Source organism: Gordionus sp. m RMFG-2023, chromosome 2, assembly GCF_954871325.1.
Source record: "Gordionus sp. m RMFG-2023 chromosome 2, tfGorSpeb1-WG-v2, whole genome shotgun sequence".
In the NCBI taxonomy this organism is placed as follows: Eukaryota; Metazoa; Nematomorpha; class Gordioida; order Chordodea; family Parachordodidae; genus Gordionus; species Gordionus sp. m RMFG-2023.
The window spans coordinates 29,628,914-29,648,634 of record NC_088776.1 but is presented as its reverse complement, the minus strand read 5'-3'; the positions used below and the strand labels follow the sequence as shown (position 1 = coordinate 29,648,634).

General features: G+C 28.5%; 1 protein-coding gene across 1 annotated transcript in view; it reads right to left on the bottom strand.

The window, feature by feature from the left end:
- Positions 1-19,721, bottom strand: part of LOC135924241 (vesicular glutamate transporter 1-like) — a 59,774-nt gene that overhangs the window by 26,625 nt on the left and 13,428 nt on the right. Inside the window, exons 2-3 of the mRNA XM_065459293.1 lie at positions 6,223-6,366; positions 5,994-6,165 (exon numbers count right to left, since the gene is read on the bottom strand). Of these exons, the coding sequence (XP_065315365.1) occupies positions 5,994-6,165; positions 6,223-6,366 (316 nt within the window). The remainder of the gene's footprint in view (positions 1-5,993; positions 6,166-6,222; positions 6,367-19,721) is intronic.

The following is a 19,721-nucleotide window of genomic DNA, read 5'->3' as shown; positions in this document are numbered from 1 at the left end:
AAATGAAAGCTGCCAGTGATAATAAAATTGGGGATAGGATTCCGATTCCCCTAATTTTGGAAGGAAAAAATTGGTCATGACAAGAGGGACAATTTGATGTTAAAAAGTTCTTCTAAACAGTCCTTGATTGTGCTTTAAGACAGAAGTTGATCAAGGGGTATGAAGACTACAGAATATGAGTGCATAAAGTATTTTAGGTATATAAATAAATATTCACTATAAAAAATTATTAAAGAGGTATAGTATTGTTAAAAAGCTCTATTTGTGTCGATTTTTAAAAACAGCTCGATTAAGCCTCGAGAATTGGTGAATAGTCGTCCAAACCTCTCTGTCATCTATGAGTAAAATCTCCAGGCCATACATAGTCTTATTTTGGTTAAAATCTTAATCGGGCCGTTTTTAAAATGGGACCAAGTCGGGCTTTTTAAACAATACAAGGTTAGGTCTTGTTACAATTGTTTAATTAAATCAATAAACAAACAGTAAAAATATTATATTGTAATAACATTAATAATTACAAATATTTTTTTAAAATATAATGAATATAAGTATGAAAGAAATTAAGTTTTGAAATTACTTAGTTGTCCTAGTTTTTGTTCAATTTATTACTAGTTTTAGTTTGATGTAAAAAGTTATAATATTTTTTTTATCAACAATAATGCTTGTTGTTGAGTGGTAGAATTTAAAAACAAAGCATAATCATAAATATGTGATACGTGATAAAAGCGTTTTTCACCCTCTGGTTGCGGATATAACAGAATCTAGAAAATCCATCAAACTGGTTAGTTAATTATGGGGGGGGGGGAATCAGGAGCCCTTCTCACGTTTGTGGGCAAGCCGCACGTACTTGTACCCAAAACAGTCCGAGAACTGTTGTTTAAGGCTAATACAAAAAGAATTGGGCAAAACAAAAGCCTATACCCGAGAACAGCAAAAATAATTTAATTACTTTAAGGGTGGGTGATGGCTGATTTTAAGTCTACCATCTTTAATGTAAGCCTTAATGATTACTATCAATAATTGAGAATAGGTTCATATCAATTGAATTTCGAATTATACTCATAAAAAAATAAAATAAACTAATCGGTTTACCGCAAATTGTTGAAATAGAGCGTGAAAATTCCAGTGAATAGATAAGCAGCGAACACCACACATCCTGTTTCACGAAGTTTTTTTTTAGGTTCCGGAAAAACAGAGCTCTACCAAGTGATAAACAGATTAATATAGAGAAAAAGTCTTTGATATTGATAAAGATATGAGAGAACAGATCTATGACGCAGATTTAAGAAACTGTTCTCTAAGTTTTAGAAAATGAAAGAGTAATTGTTAACCAGGATTAACAAATGGCATTATGGCTTGATTGTTATATGATAGTCTAACAACCACGGAAAGCAACTTTACCAACAAATCTAATTACCAACCTCACCCCACTTGCTATTGATTTCTCCATCAAAAAAATAACAAGCGTAAAAAAGCTAAGAAAAAACAAAGCTCCTGGGCTGGATAATATCACAGCAGAATATCCAAAAGATTGCACCTACGACAATATCTCGCTACCTATTTGCCCCTTTCAATAAAATATGGGAGAGCGGAACTACTGGAGTGGAATGGAACAAATCCTACCTATGAAACTTCCCAAAAAAAACCAAAAACTACAGAAATTTAAGGGTTACTGATCTATTGCCTTCACATCTTGTGTCATAAAATAATTTTTATGGTTATCTCAAAAAAAAACCACAAACATATCATCTACACCTCATCTTTTCTCCAAAAATACATATATTAGTGCCAAACAAAAAAATATACTGGAGCCAAAATTGGCTCAGAAAAATAATCATGCAGAAACACATGTACAAAGACACTCTCCTACTTCACATTTGTAGATTTTAGCATAGCTTTTGATAATAACCATGCAGCTTCGTTGTCAGAATATGGGATAGACCCCAAAATCCTTCAGATCTAGAAAACCACTAATACATACTGGGATACTTCGAAATCAATGATGAAGAATATCCCCTTCCTCCAGGGTAAAGAAAGGAGTAAAACAAGGCTAAACACTATTGCCGCTCATAATTAAAATCATAAAAATAAAAACAAAAGAGAAGCACTGGGAACGACCGATGTTATTATATGTAGGATCAAATGAGACGTTATGTTTTGAAAAAAAGAATAATATTCAAAGCAGATGACGTCGTTGTAATCCAAGAAAATAGTTAAAGACCTTAAGTCATAGTTAACTAACAATAAAAAACAGTTTTTCTCCCTATTTTTCCCCAAAACTGTCACCACTTCAAAAACTTATAGTTGGAAATAACAATGTAAATGTAGTAATCAAAAGGTACTTAGAAGTCAAGTAGTTGCAAAGAAGAAAAGATGAATTAAAAGGCGAGCGGAAACTTTTTAATCGTATTAAAAGTATGAAGACAAGAGAGATTTCAGTTCCAGACTGTGGGCACAATAATAATTCCTAAGGAGTGGACATGTTAGAAAAACTAATCGGAAAAATAAAATAGAAATAGGTGACTTCAAACAATAAATTCCTCGTAAAGAAAAGAAGATATCTTCTACCCAAGAAACATTACGATCTCAAAACTTTGGAAAAGACGTCATTTAATTATATCTCAATATTAAAATAATCAAGATTTGTGTTGTTGAATATCTCTTTACTTTCTATTTCTCCATCTAAAACTTTTCTTAAATTTCCTTGCCATCTCATGACTTGTTACTGACATTAATCGTTGTTTAGATCATTCCTCCTTCAAGTTTTTGCCAAATTTCCTAACATTTCTCGATTGAAATTTATGGGCTATAAGTTCAATTATATTTATATCGTAGTATGGCCCTTAAATTCTCATTATGTGAAATACAAATAAGCACCGATCTAAGCTCCGCATTAAGTCCCGAACTATAAATAAACAAAGAATTGTGCACCTTCATAATTTTTGTTATTTTTTTTTATACTTTATTTTCAATTAATTCTTTTATTTGAGCGTAATAATTCATTCACATCTAATTATTGATTCTCAAGACAATATCTTTATCAATGATTTTAATAATTTATATTTTATTGTGACAAGGAACTGTCGATTACGTGTATTGAATTAATTATAAATTTAAAGAAATTTGAATATAAATTGTGTAAAAAAAAATGTTTATGTAAAGTTAATCGAAGTTAAAATTTAAGAAAATTAAAGGAAAATTATATAAATTCAATGATAAGTAAATTTTAGTAGTATAAATATAGAGAAAAAAAATGTAATATTAAGAAGAAAAAGAAAGGAAAATCTTTTTTATATAATTTTTAGTTTGACTTTGATTTTATTTTTTACGTTTTAGTTTATTTATGTTATTTTAGATTTTGATTATATTTAATAAATTGGCATCTTCAATTCATGTTCATATATTAAACTTTCAACTTCTAGCCGGACGTGTGCTGAAAGAATTTCAACACCATTTATTGCCTCTAGTTTGTAAAATATGAAATTAAATGATTTTGAAGTTCCCAACAAAATATATCAATCATAGGTAATTTAAACTATTTTTATAGTGACCACATATACTCCCCAAATTAATTCATGTACATAAAACATATTTATTTTTTATTTCAACTGTTAAAAATATTCAGGAGCTTCACAGTAGAATAAAAGGTGCGTGTTTCAAGAACAACCTTAAATGTTCAACGAAATGTCATATTGCATTTAATAATTGTTGCAATAAATAATTTTTTTTAATTCGGATTTTTAAAAATATATATTGTGAAAATATTTATGATTTTATATAAATTTACAAAAACAAAAATGTCTTCTTAACTTTATCCCTTTTCATTCATTATTTTATACTATTTATTTTTTAAACATTCTTTTTAAATCCCTTATTTTGGCATTTTATTTATATCCTTTTTCATATTCTATATCATTTAATTTATTATAACAAATAAAATATCTCTAAATAAATTTTATGGTGCCAGCCACACGGCAAAAAAAGGGAGAAAAAAAATATAATTTAACATGGGGATTCGGAATATTTTTTAAAAAATAATTTTAAAAAAAAGATTCCAAATAAAACGTGGGAGCTTGAATCCCCACGTTGAAATTCCTAATCCCACATGATTCCGTATCCCAATACGACATAATTCTAATTAATAAGAACTTCATGGAAATTTTATATCATGCATAATACTGCAGCTAAATTATAGGGTAGTTCCAAAAATAATAATTTAGGTTTTACTAAAAAAAAATTATATAAAGTATAGTTAAAAGTGATATAAAAATGTATATGTTGTAGGATCAGGTCACAAGCTAATTTTTGGAACCTAAATCATTTATAGCTTATTGAAAGATCTGATTTTGCAGGAATCGTATTTATTAAATATATAGAGTATTTACCCTGTGAATTTCATAAATTTTGCTGTAAATTTTGTCTATTTTTTAATTTTTATAAAAAATATTATAAAACAAGGTAAAGTATAAATCTAAATTTTGCAGCTAAATTCTTAGAGCAGGTACTCTATACATATAGGAATACGCTTATGGCAAAATAAAGTTTTTAAAATTAAAAAAAACCCATATAAATAAAATAAGTTTTAAAAACTTACTAAAAACCTAGGGCAGTTAGGCAAAGTCTAGAATTTACAAAAGCCCTATGTAGGACATATAGTTAAATTGATGAATTTATTAAAAGAAGAGCATAATAATTGATAAATTTCTTACCTGTCCTGATAAAAAAGGAACGTTTACAAGAACAAGAAATGAAATTAATTTTCAGAAAAAAATAATTAATTTTTAAAAAAAATAGAAGTTAAAACCCAAATTTATAAAAAATGTAATATTCCCAAAGGTCTGTAATAATTGAACCTAATCTTAATAAAATTTATAGGAAAACTCCCACTTAGAATTCTTGATATGAATATCGATTTTTATTTTTTTTTAAAGATTATTATCTATTTTAGTAAATTATTTATAAATTTTTTTAGAAAAAGGAAAAAAAATTAGTATTTTTTCCTTTGTAAAAATTTGGTATTTGTGAAAATAAAATTATGAAAAAAAATTAATGTTAAATAATGTTAAAAAAAAGCCAAATATAACAATGGCGACGATAAGAAGAACCTGAGAAAATTGATTGAAGAAAATAGCGCAAGAATATATTTCTTAAGAGAATGTCAATGTTATTCCAATTTAAAATAATGGAGATTCTTTCGCGAAATTATATATAAAAAAATATGTGATAAATTGTGAAACTTCTAAAAAATATTTATCAACGATGACATTTACAATTCGGGGAAAATTTTACTAATTATTTTCTAATACTTGAAGCACATTTTCCTGCAAATAATTTTACGGACGAAAAAAAAGCGATATTTATTCTCTCATTACCAGTGTTGTTAAACGCTCGATTTGAGCCGATTAAAACGGCTAACTTAATATTTTAGCCAAAATAAATATTGCCTAAGCCTCGAGATTTTGATAATATATGTCTTGACCTTTGTGTCTTCTATGAGCAAAATCTTCAGGCTTGCGTAATATTATTCTGCGTAAAATATTGAGTTAGCCGTTTTTAAAAATCGGCTCTAATCGAGACTTTTAACAACATTACTCATTACAATCCAGCGATTTATATATATATATATACTAGCCAAAATGCTGTGCCTAAAAATGTTATGGATCTAAAATATTACCATAAGTTAAATATTTTAAAGGGGAAGGAAGTATATTATATTCCTACGATAGACCATGAAATTCATTTTCACTTTTTAAAATCATCACGGGTCAATTCGAGCGAGCTGGGTGTATTTATTTCTCCTTCCTTCCTTCCTTCCTTCCTTCCTTCCTTCCTTCCTTCCTTCCTTCCTTCCTTCCTTCCTTCCTTCCTTCCTTCCTTCCTTACTTCCTTCCTTCCTGAATACCTACTTGCCTGCCGGCCAGCAGGTCTATTTAAAATTAAGACGAAGGAGGAACTAAATAAAATATATAATTAAGGGAATTTTAAAAACAAACTTTTATTTCTTTACGATCTTTAGGATTAGTAGAATTGTTAACCATTTGGACGATAGCTACTCCAAAATTGCAGCGTATACCGAAAGATATCATAAATCCAATACTAGTTAAAAACGCCATTGTATATCTTTTATTGATCTTTTTGATGGGCTCAATTATATAGTTAAAAAATCTGATCAAATTATTATCATGTTTTTTATAGGATGAGTCTTTAAATATTTTATCGTACCTTGAAAAATCTTCATTTAATTTATCATCTGTGTAAGGATTAATGATTGAGTTTTTGTTTACATTCATTGGCAGATGCTTTATTTCCTTATCGACTTCAACGTTGTTATTCAACTCATGTTCATTACCCTTTTTGTGTACTAAACTTTAAATAAAATATAATTTCGAGTTGCAATAGAAAATTATTTAAAATTTTTTACAATCAAATTAAAATATTTATGCGTCACAAGGAATTTTATATAGGATAAGGGTGGGGCGGATTAATTTCTAGCTAATAGTATTTGTAAATTGGATAGAGTAATTTGATAAATTACAAATCGTTCATTGATTTGAGTCAAAATTCAAAAGTAAAATAAAAGCGGTTATTTTATAACATTATTTTATAATAATGCTCGAATCCCCATTAAGATTTTAAAAGAGTAGAAAATATAAAATTTTCGTCGGTAAAAATATTAATATACATGGAAGATAATCTAAATTTTTTCTTTGGCTAAAATTTAAAATAAAATATAACCTATTTGTAATAGAATATTTTGTTATCAAGAAAACCTTTCATATTTCCTCATAATTTATTCTGCATTTTTTAGCCCCCGCATGTTATGCGCCTGGATATATTCAGAAAACAGTCAAAGATTAAATTTAAAAAAAACTTGAATAATAATTAATTTAACTGTTGTAATATTCAGATGAATACTTTTAAAAGAAATGTGTCTTATTCAAATTAGAAGAATTATTAAGATATTATTTAATACTAGCTGATAGCCCGTCAAGAATGACGGGTAATCAGAATTTTCTCCGTAAATAATAAATTTTACCTTCATTTGACGATGGATGAATCAGAATAATAGTCAAATGAGAGGAATAGATTATCCGTATTCATCCAAGATTTCTATAAATTTTTAGAGAAAAGGCCAAATATATTATGAAAAATATGGGGAAAAAAATATGATTTGTAAGTTATAATAGTTATCAATTCTTTTAAGAAATTTTCCACATCCAGACGTAATGGTTTTTGCTCTCTCACTTCGTATAAAATCTACATTCTTCTCAAAGAATCATTTAAATGCTTTTAAAACCTTCCTAAATAGTCTTTTAAAAAAAGACCTGCCATAAAAGATTCGAATAATCAGGGGGGCAAACCTGATTATCTCATAAACACTGTGCGGGTATCCACCACATTGCAATGGGCTATTTAGAAGATTATTAGCTAAAATAGTTACCATGGGTCAAAACCAGGGTCTTAACTTATTAAGTATACTTATTTAGGATTTGATGTTAAGAGAGAAGGCATAGCTTCACATGCCATTTGTATTCCAAAATCCTCCTCCTAATATGGCTATTATCAAAGTAGACTTTAAAAATGCTTTCAATAGCAAATTTTGTGAACATTTCATAAATTGTTTTTATCCAAATGTTTATTCAAAATTCCTAAAAACATACGGTAAAATAAAACTTCTTTATTCAGCCCACATGTCATAGATTCTGACAAAAGGATCCAGCAGGGGGAAAACGTCCTCGTTTATTTTACCTTGGTATTGATTATCACATCCATTATCTTAAATCTAAATTTGATTAGGATATAATTATTTGGCATCTTGAATGATGGAACAATCTGTGATGCTCTTCCTAAAATAATTGGTTTTCAATTTCTTGAAGCCAATTTTAAAAGACTCATTCTTAATAAATCTAAATCCCAAATCTGTTTCCATGATAACAATATACAAAACCCACATCTGGCAAAATTAAATTTTTTATTGAGTACATAAATAATAAAAATTAAAAAAAAATAAGGAAATTAATATAATTATATACAAGGCTTTTATATATATTATAGATTTAATATTTAATATTATAGACATGTAAATGAGGATTAAAGAAAAGATATATTTGAGATTTTGTGAATATTAATTTTTGGAAATTCTTTTTTATTTTTTAACTTTAATTTTTTTAAGTTTTTACTATAATCCTTTTATAATGTTAATTTAGTATATTTTTACTTTATAATTTATTATTTTATAATTAATGAAGGAGAATAAAGGAAAACATAAAATTTGTTATTTTGTTTCAAACTTCATACCTTCATTATTTAAACTATTATCTTTTTTATATAGATTCAATCAACTATGTTTTATTATCTTCTACAATGGTGCGAACACTTTTAATTGTATATTAACGACTAGTATCAAATTCATGCATGCGTATGCAGCGGGGGGGGGGGGGGGACAAATTCCCCCCAAAGCCAAAAAATGCAGATGCCGGATATATTTTAAAAAAATATTAATGTTTATATTATATATATATTTGTTAATATTTATTCCTATCTCATATTAAATATATATTTAATTACATTTATTTATCAAATTCATCTATTAAGTTATTTTATCAATTAATTTCGATTTCAAGTTTTTATTGGCGTAATATTTACCTATTATTTTCAAATTTCTAGTGGCGTAATATTTATCTACCATTTTCATATTTCTAGTCAAACAATAATTTTTCTGAAACTCCTTGTCCAACAGAGAGAAAGAAAGTGCAAGCTTGTCCAACGAGATGGAGTCTCCGCCATCAAGCAGTAACAGCTTTTATGGAGTTAGAAGAACCGATTATTAATGCTATTACTGAAATATCACAATGGCCTGAAAGAAATATTTCCTCAGAAGCAAGAAATTTATTGGATTCAATACTTATTTCAATTTTTTTTTCTCATTAGAATGTATTATTTAATTATACAACTATTTTATGTAATACTTTTCAAAAACATCGCATTGACTTGATTAAGAAGATGAGAATAGCGGAGAGCATTTTATTAGAACTCAAGGAAATTAGGGCTAATGTTGATGAAGAATTTCAATTTTATATGTTATTGTTGAGTCAAAAGGAGAGCTATACGTGTTTAATATTTGTCTCACTCGATTTGCAGCAAGGCAAACTCATCGTCAAAACATTAGTATAAGATCAGTAGAAAAGTATTATAAAACTATAATCCAAATAAATGAATGGTTTTTAATTCATCGTGCAGCACTTACCAATCTGCAGATATTACTTCCACAAAAGCCTTCCCAATCTTTTTCAGATGTTGATAGAAAAAAAAAAAATATTTGTTTGATGCCATATTAACTAAATAACTATGTTTAAAAGAGATATAGTCCCAAAAAATGCTATGGATGCTTTGTATAATTTCAAACACATTTTAGATTATATTCCCACTGTATTAAAATGGTTATATATATATATATATTAGCAACTCTTCCCATTATTAACCTAATGAGAGAACTGTTCTAATATGTATAGAATATATATATATATATAAGCCTCAAATGTCAATCAGATGGATTGTAGACATCTGATTGGAGAAAAAAAATTATTATTATTTAATGTAAAAAAAATAATAATTATTATAATAATATATTTTTTTTAAAATACAATTTTTATGGATTTTGATTCATTCTTTTTTTTGTTATGAATTTGAATCATTATGCATTTTTGGGATAATTTTTATAAAAAATAAAGAAATTTTGAATAATTTAAATATTATTTTTTTTTATACTTATTCTATCGTTTTATACAATTCAATATCTACTATGGATATCAAGAATACACTTAAAAAAGAACATTCTCTTTTTTAAGAAGAATAACAGAGCCCTGTAGAGATACAATTTGCAAGGCACGGCCTGGATTTTTTTCAAAATTTTTTTTCGGCCCGGCCCGGGTTTTTTTTAAAGAAATATTCAGGCTTGGCCTGACTTTTTTTAAATTAAATTTTTCAGGGCCCGGATATTTTTAAATAAATTATATTTATTTTTGATTTTTATAGCTAATTTCAAATATTTGGTTTTAAAATATATAGCCGGGCCCGGATAATTATTTTTTTAAAAAATCAGGCCCGGCCCGGTGTTTTTTTTTAAAAAAATTTTGGGCCCTGCTCCGGTGTATTTAAAAAATTAAAATACGGTCCGGCCCTGTAACCGGGCCTGCAGTTCTCTGAAAACATACCTAAGAAGTACAACTTCTGAAAGTGGATTGAATGGTTTGGATCTTTTAAATATTTATAAGCATTTGACGCCAAGCAAGGATGAGTAATTGAAAAATTAGCTCAATACCAACGAAGATTGAATTTTACATTGTAAATATAATACAAAATACAATTATTCCTAAGAAACTTTTTGTGTATTAATATTTATATTTCCAACATTAAAATTTTTTACTTTATAATATAAATTTTAAAGGCGCAAAAAATTCAAATTTCTATTTTGGATCATGATTCATATGGTGGTTATATTCATTTTATATTTTTTTATTCACATTTATTTTATAGTTTTTTATGTGCCGGTTTATATATATAATTTTTTTATAATTCATATAATTTAAAATTGTATATTAAATAGTTATTAGTCCTAATAAATTTATGTTTGATATTTTTAAATAACAATAATATTTCTTAAAAAAATTTATTACCCCCCCCCCTCATACCAAATTCCTGCGTACGCGCCTGAATTCATGGCGTAACTACTGGGTGTTATAGGACTCCTTAATACAAAAATGTTTACAAGATGGATATTTAATGTAGAGATTTTTAATATATGGATTAATTATTAAATCGGTTAAATTTTATTTTATAAAGTTATAAAATACTATATCCTTATACATTTTATTTTCCTTTGAATAATTTTATTTTTCTTAAATTCTATTCTTTAAAATAATTTAAGGATATATTTAGAATTACTCGTATACCGTTATCTCTAAACATATATCTGAATAAAATAATAAAATAGAAATTTAAATGAGGATCAAAATATTTAAGATATTTTTGAATACAAATATTTTAACATTTATTTAATTCTTCTAAAAATATGATTATTAAATGATAGTCACTAAATTAAAATCTATGATTATTTTAAATGATTCCTTCTAATTATCGTATAAACATTATAATAATAAAAATAATCTATATTCCATAGATACATTAATAACAAAAACTTGCTGGTCCACCTTCTAAAATGAATGGCACATATTCTATCAAAACATATTCAATTATACAAAGATCACTTAGAGAAAGTTATTTTTAGAAGTAAACGTATAAAATACCTCAAATCTTTGGATATAATATTCATCCAGCATTACTTTCGCACAAGTTACACTAAATCACTCAGAAATTTTCTTATTTAATTTTAAGTGTTTATTTTTGATTTATCTTACATTATTTATGATTTTTTAGGTGCTAACATAATCTGAGTCCAGGGCCGTACAGATAGGGGTGCGAAAAGGGCAGCCGCCTCGGGCCGTTGAAATTATACAATTTGAAGGGCCGCCGAATTTTGTAATTTAACAAAATTATTTAGCCTCTTAAAAAATAAGCATTGTTTGACTACATACAAGCAGGGTTGTCAGATATTTTTCACTCGTAATAGAAATCGATAACTTATAAAATCGTAGAAAAAATTGTTGACTAATAAATAATTATATTTTTTATTAATATTAGATGCACATCAGACATAAGCCATCAGGAACAAATAACCTATATACGATAGAACTTAACATTAACTCTATTGAATAAATGAGGAATTCGTTGGCTTTCTAAATATCGATTCCCGTCTTGGTAGAGGCATTTTTATCATTATCTAATAAATTGTCGTAATTACGATAATGGATTAAATAGGAGAGGATGTTATAAAGAGGTTCAAGCTCTAATATTACAAATGAATAGGAGGGCGTTTTTTATGCCTTGTGATTGCCACAACTTAAATCTGCGATAATATGGCACGATCATAAATAGTCGCAAAATTATTTTCTGGCTTATTCAATGAATATATATTCTCTTTTTGTTTTGATTTTGACTCATCTATGGCAAATTTTATATTATACTCGATACCTAAAACCAGGGATTTGGTTCGGGTTCGGTTTAAGGTTAAAAAAATAGGTGGGTTCTGTTCGGGTTCGGTTCAGGGAAATATTTTTGAAACCGGGTTTGTTTCGGGGTTTAACTCGGGTTTAAGAATTTTTGAATTGATAAAAAAAAATATTCTATATTTAAATCATAATTAAAAAAACTAGACATAATTTTTTTAATTTTATTTATAGGCAAAATATAGTTAAAAATACAAAGTATAGTGATGTATAGATTTAAAAAATTTTATTTTGACGTATTTCTTTAAATTAACAATATCCAATATAATAATTTTTACTTTGACTTGTTCACTTTCATTTTCCTCTAATTAATAATCTTTGAGAATAAGTTAAAAATTAAAAATAAATGGCTTAAATGAATTTAATTGCTTAAAATTTATTAACAATTTAGGAATCTATGATAATAAATTTAAAAATGGAATAAATGAATCAAGTTGTTTAAAATTTATTAACACTTCACTTAATTAGAAATTTACAAATATTTTAAATTGTCAAGTAAATTATTAATATTTGTATTTACATTATACAAATACTTATATTAATTTAAACAATACACTGAACCCGGTTTCAACCGGGTTCAAATTAAATTCCCTAGTTCGGGGTTTTGAAAATTTTATAAACGGGGTTCAGGTTCGGTTCGGGTTCAAATTTTTTCCCCAAAAACCCGGGTTTTCTTCTCCAGGCAGTTGTTCGGTTCGAACCCCTGCCTAAAACAGTGTAAAGTGGAGATTGTAAACGCCATTAAAAATTAGGTTGGTGATATATAAGATTCACTAATAGACTATCCAAAAAATATAATGATCCCAAATGCTGCATAGAAACAATTTCATTGGCTAAAGTATTAAAACAGTTTCCATTTTGGTAACTCTTGTCAGTTTGATATATTAACCTAAGTGAATTTAAAGTAAGGTCATGCAAAGTGACAATGTTGAATTGGAAGGAGCCATTAGACTTATAGAAAGTATGCAAGATATTTTAGATTGCTTTAAGGAAAACGGCTTTCAGAATTTTCAGCGAAAGATCTTGCGCGGGAATCGGAAATGGTTTAGAAAAGCAGTACTTTTCTTCAATAAAATTAATTTGTAGACAGGTAACTCTAAAACAATTTTATTATGAAGGAGGACACGTCTATGCATGACTCTCAAAAGGAAAATAAGATTGAATTTTTTAATGCATGAAATCAAGCGAGAAATTCGTTGGAGGAACGATTCTAGAAGTTAAAGCTCTTTAAACATTATTTTGAATTCCTTTAATAACCAGAATTGATAAATTCGCCTGAAGGAGAATAAATTTTATCAATTAAATATTTTATTTACAGATTAGGATGCTTTGGAAAGCTATATTAATTTGGAGGATCTACTAAGTTAATTAAATATTTTAGTAAATATATTAAGCATCCAATAAAAACACCAATGAAAATTTTACCATACATTAACACTAAAAGGTTAAATGAATTTACCAAATATATCCATTGTATTAAGAATTACTTTGACCATTCCAACTACCATGGCATCCGCAGAACGCAGTTTCTCGCCCAAATTAATTAAAACTTACCTACGATCCTATATGGCACAAGGCCGACATTCTCTCTCTAATTTCAATGGAAAGTGATATCCACTCATCGTTAAATTATACTGGCATAATATCATTTTTTACATATTAAAGGTGAAGCTGAAGAGGATAGATAAAATTGCAATATTTTAATTTAGAACTTATTAATTTATAAAGTGAGTTTACTCATTTATGATTAAAATTTAATAGAGTATAAAATGTTTTTAGTTCTCTGCGAAAAATTATTAAAAAAGCTTAAGTAAATTATGTTTTTTTAAGAGGCTGCCAAATTATTATTTTTCCTGGGCCACCAGTCTCGACACTGTATGAGTCCTACGAAAATAACACAAAAAGTACGCAATATGTTTAAACTACGCTAAATTAAACAAAAGCATGCAAAATTACAAAAATGATATAAAAAAGTATGCAAATCTATGAAAATGCAAAATTCAGAGAATGATGCAAAATTTTTAAAAAATTTCAGATAAGTATGTAAAATTAAGAAAATCATTTAAAATCAGCAAATTGAATTAAATTTTAGAAATGCAGAAAAAATGACGCAAAAGTAAGATATTAACTTGCATTTTGAATATATTTTCGATTCCTTTAAATTTAATTAAATTTTTTACCTAGATAAGTTATTTTTAAATCTAAATCAATTGATTTGTGAATTTATTTATTATTACTTTTTTTTGAAACATTTTTTCGATTTTCAACCCTTCTCTTTTTAATATTTTTTAGCATGATTTTTTTCATTTTATTTAATTTTTGGTTCTTTTGCCTGTTATTTCATTTCCTTTGCGATTTTCTTTTACTTCAACTCTGTAGTAATATTATTTATAATTTTATGTTTAACTAATATACTAATCTCCATTATCAAAACATGATCGTTTTCGTATCCTCTCAACGTATAAGGAGACTGTATAGTGTAATGTTAATTTTCTACCAGTATCGAACCCGAGAACCTCCGTTTAAAAAGAACAAGTTTAGGCTTGAGCTACTATCAATATTGTGATTATTCATAAAAATTTTATATTATATTTTGCTTTTCTCGCAATTTTTTTAACGTTTAACTATAAAATCATATTAATGGATCTTAGTGGAAACACGAGTATGAACAAGGACGCGGGTTCAATCCTGGTAAGAACCATAAAAACTTTCAAGTTTTTCTTCGATGATTGATGTGTAAAGACATATGGTATGATGAATTTCGGAGCTAAGAGATGACACCCCGGTCACCGACAGGCCTGGACAGCCGGGTGCTAAGGATACCTGTCCAATAAACAAATGAAGGACACAAATGAAAATATGAATATGAAAGCTAGGGCGTTCCCTCCATGCGACGCGCAGGGTGTAGACCTCCATCCTGTGAAAAATAAAGTAAAGGTCAAAGCAAAGAAGACAAGACTGGCAAGTTTGAATATTGGGACGCTTAAAGGTAAGACGAGAGAATTGGCATCAATGTTGAACAAGAGAAAAGTTGATATAGCGTGTATACCAAGAGACGAAATGGAAAGGACAGAAAACTTTGATGATTGGAGATGGGTATAAATTGTACTATAATGGACTTGTTAGCAATAGGAACGGTGTCGGCATCATCCTCAGCCAAGACCTAACCTCTTCAGTAGTAGAAGTCAACAGGATCTCTGATAGACTAATGAAGATAAAACTCTGCATTGGTCAATCAATACTACACATCCTATCAGTATATGCTCCTCAAACGGGTTGCAAGGAAGAAGAGAAAGATGACTTTAGAGCTATCCTTGATGAAGCTGTAATGGAAACCTCTAAGGATGACCTAGTCATAATTGGTGGTGACTTTAATGCGCATGTGGGGAAAGCAAGAGATAGCTACAAAAGGCATCAGGGTGGTTTTGGATACGGAGAAAGAAATGATGAAGGAGAGCACGTACTGAAATTTGCGCAAGCCTTCGACCTTGCCTTAACCAACACCTACTATAGGGAAAAAGACAGTCATTTAATAACATATGAAAGTGGTACTAGGAAAACAGATAGATTACATGCTAATCTCTCGCAGAAGATTAAAAGATGTAATAGACTGCAAAGTCATCCCAGGAGAAGATATCGCCGCGCAACACAAGCTACTAATCATGGATTTACAAATCTCAAATAAATCCACTCAAAATAAGATAAAACTGGAACCATGCATCAAATGGGGCAAATTAAAAACAATGACAGATGCCTTTGCAATCAATGCAAACATTGAAACAATAAATTGCTCACAAGTCAGTGAAAAAATCTGGACAGACCTTTCATCCAGATTAATAGACACTGCAAAATCGACGCTAGGCTTGACAAGAGGAGGCAACAAATCACACAAAGAACTATGGTGGTGGAATCAAGAGGTACAAACCACTATACAGGAGAAAAAAGCCCTTTATAAAATATGGTACAAATCCAAAAATGCAGATGACAAGTCAAGATACAAAAAATCCAAGAGATTAGCTACAAAGGCGGTGGCTAGGGCCAATCTATGGCATACGATGAAAGATGGGAAATTGATAATAAAGGAAAAAGAAATAATGAATAGATGGAAAGAATATTTTCAGGAGCTTCTCAACTTTAATTCCCACATATTGCATCTCTCCCCTTGTCAAAACCTTGTACAACCTAGGAACAAGAAATAATCACATGCCTCAAGCATATGAAAAATAACAAAGCTAGGGGTCCAGACGATATTCCAATAGAAAGCCTTAAAGCACTAGGAGATGATGGAATACATCTCCTCACAAATCTGTACAATAAAATACTTGGAAATGAAGAGGTTCCCCAAAAATGGAGGAAGAGAAAGGGGATCCACACAATTGTCAAAATTCAGGGGCATAAAACTAATGTCACACTGTCTAAAACTATACGAAAAAATAATAGAAAAAATAATCGAAATAGGAGAGACACAGTTTGGCTTTATGCCTGGAAGATCAACAACCGATGCTATCCATGCAATTAGGCAAATGAGTGAAAAATACAGAGAAAAGAACAAAAATCTACACATGGTCTTTCTCGATCTAGAAAAGGCCTTCGATAGAATCCCAAGAAAACTTATCTGGTGGGCGCTACGCCACAAAAAAGTTCCCGAAAAATATATAAGAATAATACAGGATATGTATATGGGACATACAACAATGGTCCGTAGCACAACAGGTACTTCAGCAGGCTTCACAATAGCCGAAGGAGTTTATCAAGGGTCGGCTCTCAGCCCACTTCTCTTCATTACAGTAATAGATGTATTAGCACAGTCTTATACCTCAAACAGTCCCGTGGAATATGATATATGCAGATGATATTGTGATACTTGCCGAATCCAAGGATGAAATGAAAGAAAGGTTAGTGAAGTGGATAAATATCCTAGAAACGCACGGATTAAAAGTAAATAGAGAAAAGACGGAGTATATGGTGATAGGAGGAGATGAAACGGAGAGTATTGATATAAATGATTGGCAGATATCCGCAATTAAAAGCTGCAAATATTTGGGCTCCACTATACAAACAAACGGCACAATAGAAAAAGAGATAAAGAATAAGATTAATCAAGGGTGGTTAAAGTGGAGATCTTTATCTGGAGTGTCCCACACAAATTAAAGGGAAAAATCTACAGTTCCATAGTACAACCAACTATTCTATATAGTTCGGAAACATGGCCAACCAAATAATCAGACGAGAGAAGTCTACAAACTATGGAGATGAGAATGCTGAGGATGATTGCTGGGGTAACAAGAAAGGATAAGGTGCGCAGTACAAGAATACTAAATAGTTTAAAGGTAGTGCCCATTAAGACTAAGTTAATGGTAAACAGACTTAGGTGGTATGGGCACACAATGAGAAGGCCTATGAACTACATAGGAAATAAAGTTGAAAGTTTGAAAGTGATGGGCAAACGTAAAAGAGGAAGGCCAAAACTTCAATGGGGCCATAAAGTTAGAGCCAATATAAAGAAGTATAAAATAGATAAAAGAGATTGTATGAATAACATAAAGTGGAGAGAGATGTTGAAGGAGCTTACCACCAGAAAAGGTGAAAGCTAAAGAGAAAAAAAAAAAAGTATTGATGTTTAAATTGAGAGTTTTCAATATAGCTATCTCAACCATAGTTTTAAAATTTTGAAAGCTGGACAAAGAATATTTATTTAACATACTTATTTTCTAAGTAGGGGAGACCAGGGTTATATTGTCCATAAAAAATTGAAATGCTATAAAAAATAGACAAAGCAATTTTTCTAACTTGTTTAAACATAATTTTATTCTTTACATATATCTCTACGGTAGAAATTAATATTTATGAAAAAAATCATTTAGTTTTTAATTAATGCGAAATTTAAAAAATTGAAAATTTAAATTTTATGAAAAACACCCGGGGTAGCTATTATCCGTTCACCTTACGTGAGTGTTGTTAAACAGCTCGTTTTGAGCCGAGGCTAATTCAATATTTTAGCCAGGAAAATATTGTCTAAGACTCGAGATTTCGCTAATAGATGTCCAAACCTTTGTTCCTTCTATAAACAAAATCTTCAGGCTTGCGTAATACTATTCTGGACGAAATATTGAGTTAGCCGTTTTTTAAAATCAGCTCAAAATAAGCCGTTTAACAACTAGCGCTTCTTTATTTTTAGATTTTTTAAAAAAATTATATAATAGTGTTGATTCTTAGTAAATAAATAAAAATAAATTGTCAAATATGTTAAATTTATTAGGGTTCATCTATATAACATATGTCACCCGGATGTACTTGTTGTCACTTAAATCTGTTATATAATTACAAAAAATAAGTCAATCATCTTCATATCGTCTCTAGTGGTCCTAGATAAACTAGTGGCTTCTAAAGTTTTTATAAATTTAGTTGAATTTTTTTTATTCAAAATAATTCCTGCTTAAAAATGGCTAATACGCTCCCCGTCAAAACCTGCCCTAGGTCTTCACAATTAATTAAAATATAATTTTAAGATATTAAATTACCATAAATTGTGTCAATATTTTTATATATGATAAAATATATATTTCTTTATTATTTAGAATTAATATTAAGTCCAAACAACGTTTATAAAAAAGTTATTAGTGAAAATATAAAATTTAATTTAAATTTGTATTTAAAATTTTACAAGAGCAATTTTGTCCCAAACATTTTTGAACCTACTTAAGCACCTTATTAAAATACATATTTGGCTTAAATTTCAAAACTTAAACTTTATTAATTTTTAAATTATTCGAGAAGGAAATACCTACCCCGGGAACACATTATCACCGGTCTCCCCTACTAAATATATACTTCAAAGATATTTTTTAAATCATTTTCTGATGGTTCCAGCAAATATATGTACTCACAACCAGAGTTGTTAAACAAAAAATAGTAGCGCGCTACCGGTATCGCTAACCATTAAAAAAAGTAGCGTGCTCTATTATTTTTTAAAAATAGCTTTGGTTTGTAAAAAAATTTAGAAATAAATTTGTTTTATATTTTCTTATAATGTAATTGTATAGTATATAATATATAAAAATCAACATTTATAAATATTTATATAGTTAGTTTTGATTATAAAAAAATTTATGTAAAAAGACTATAATTTATGTAATAAAAATAACTATTATGGTAATATTCAATTATTATTTATTTTGTTTCATTTTATTAATAATATCATTTCTATACTATAATTCCCAAGTCTAGAGCGACGATCATAAAGTATAAGTTTCGCCTAACTTCAAATCTTATTTTCTCTTTTCTTGATCTCTAATAGCTTTTCCATGTTCTATGGGGTTTTTTCTTAAGAACATTCACTAATAGAAACTATCTATTTTAATAATTGTTTTCATGGGTTCTAATTTTCCTGTCTGTATTTTTAAGAGTTGGATACCCTTTAGTATTTAGAAAGTCTATAAATTTTGAGAAGAGTAGATCCCTTTTAAAATTTATAAATACCCATAATAGATGAGCTCTATCTATCCCTTTATTTAATTATATATATATAGAAAAATTATCAAAAATACTTATTTGAGTATTTTTAGATTTAAAAAACGCACCTAAAATATATTTTAT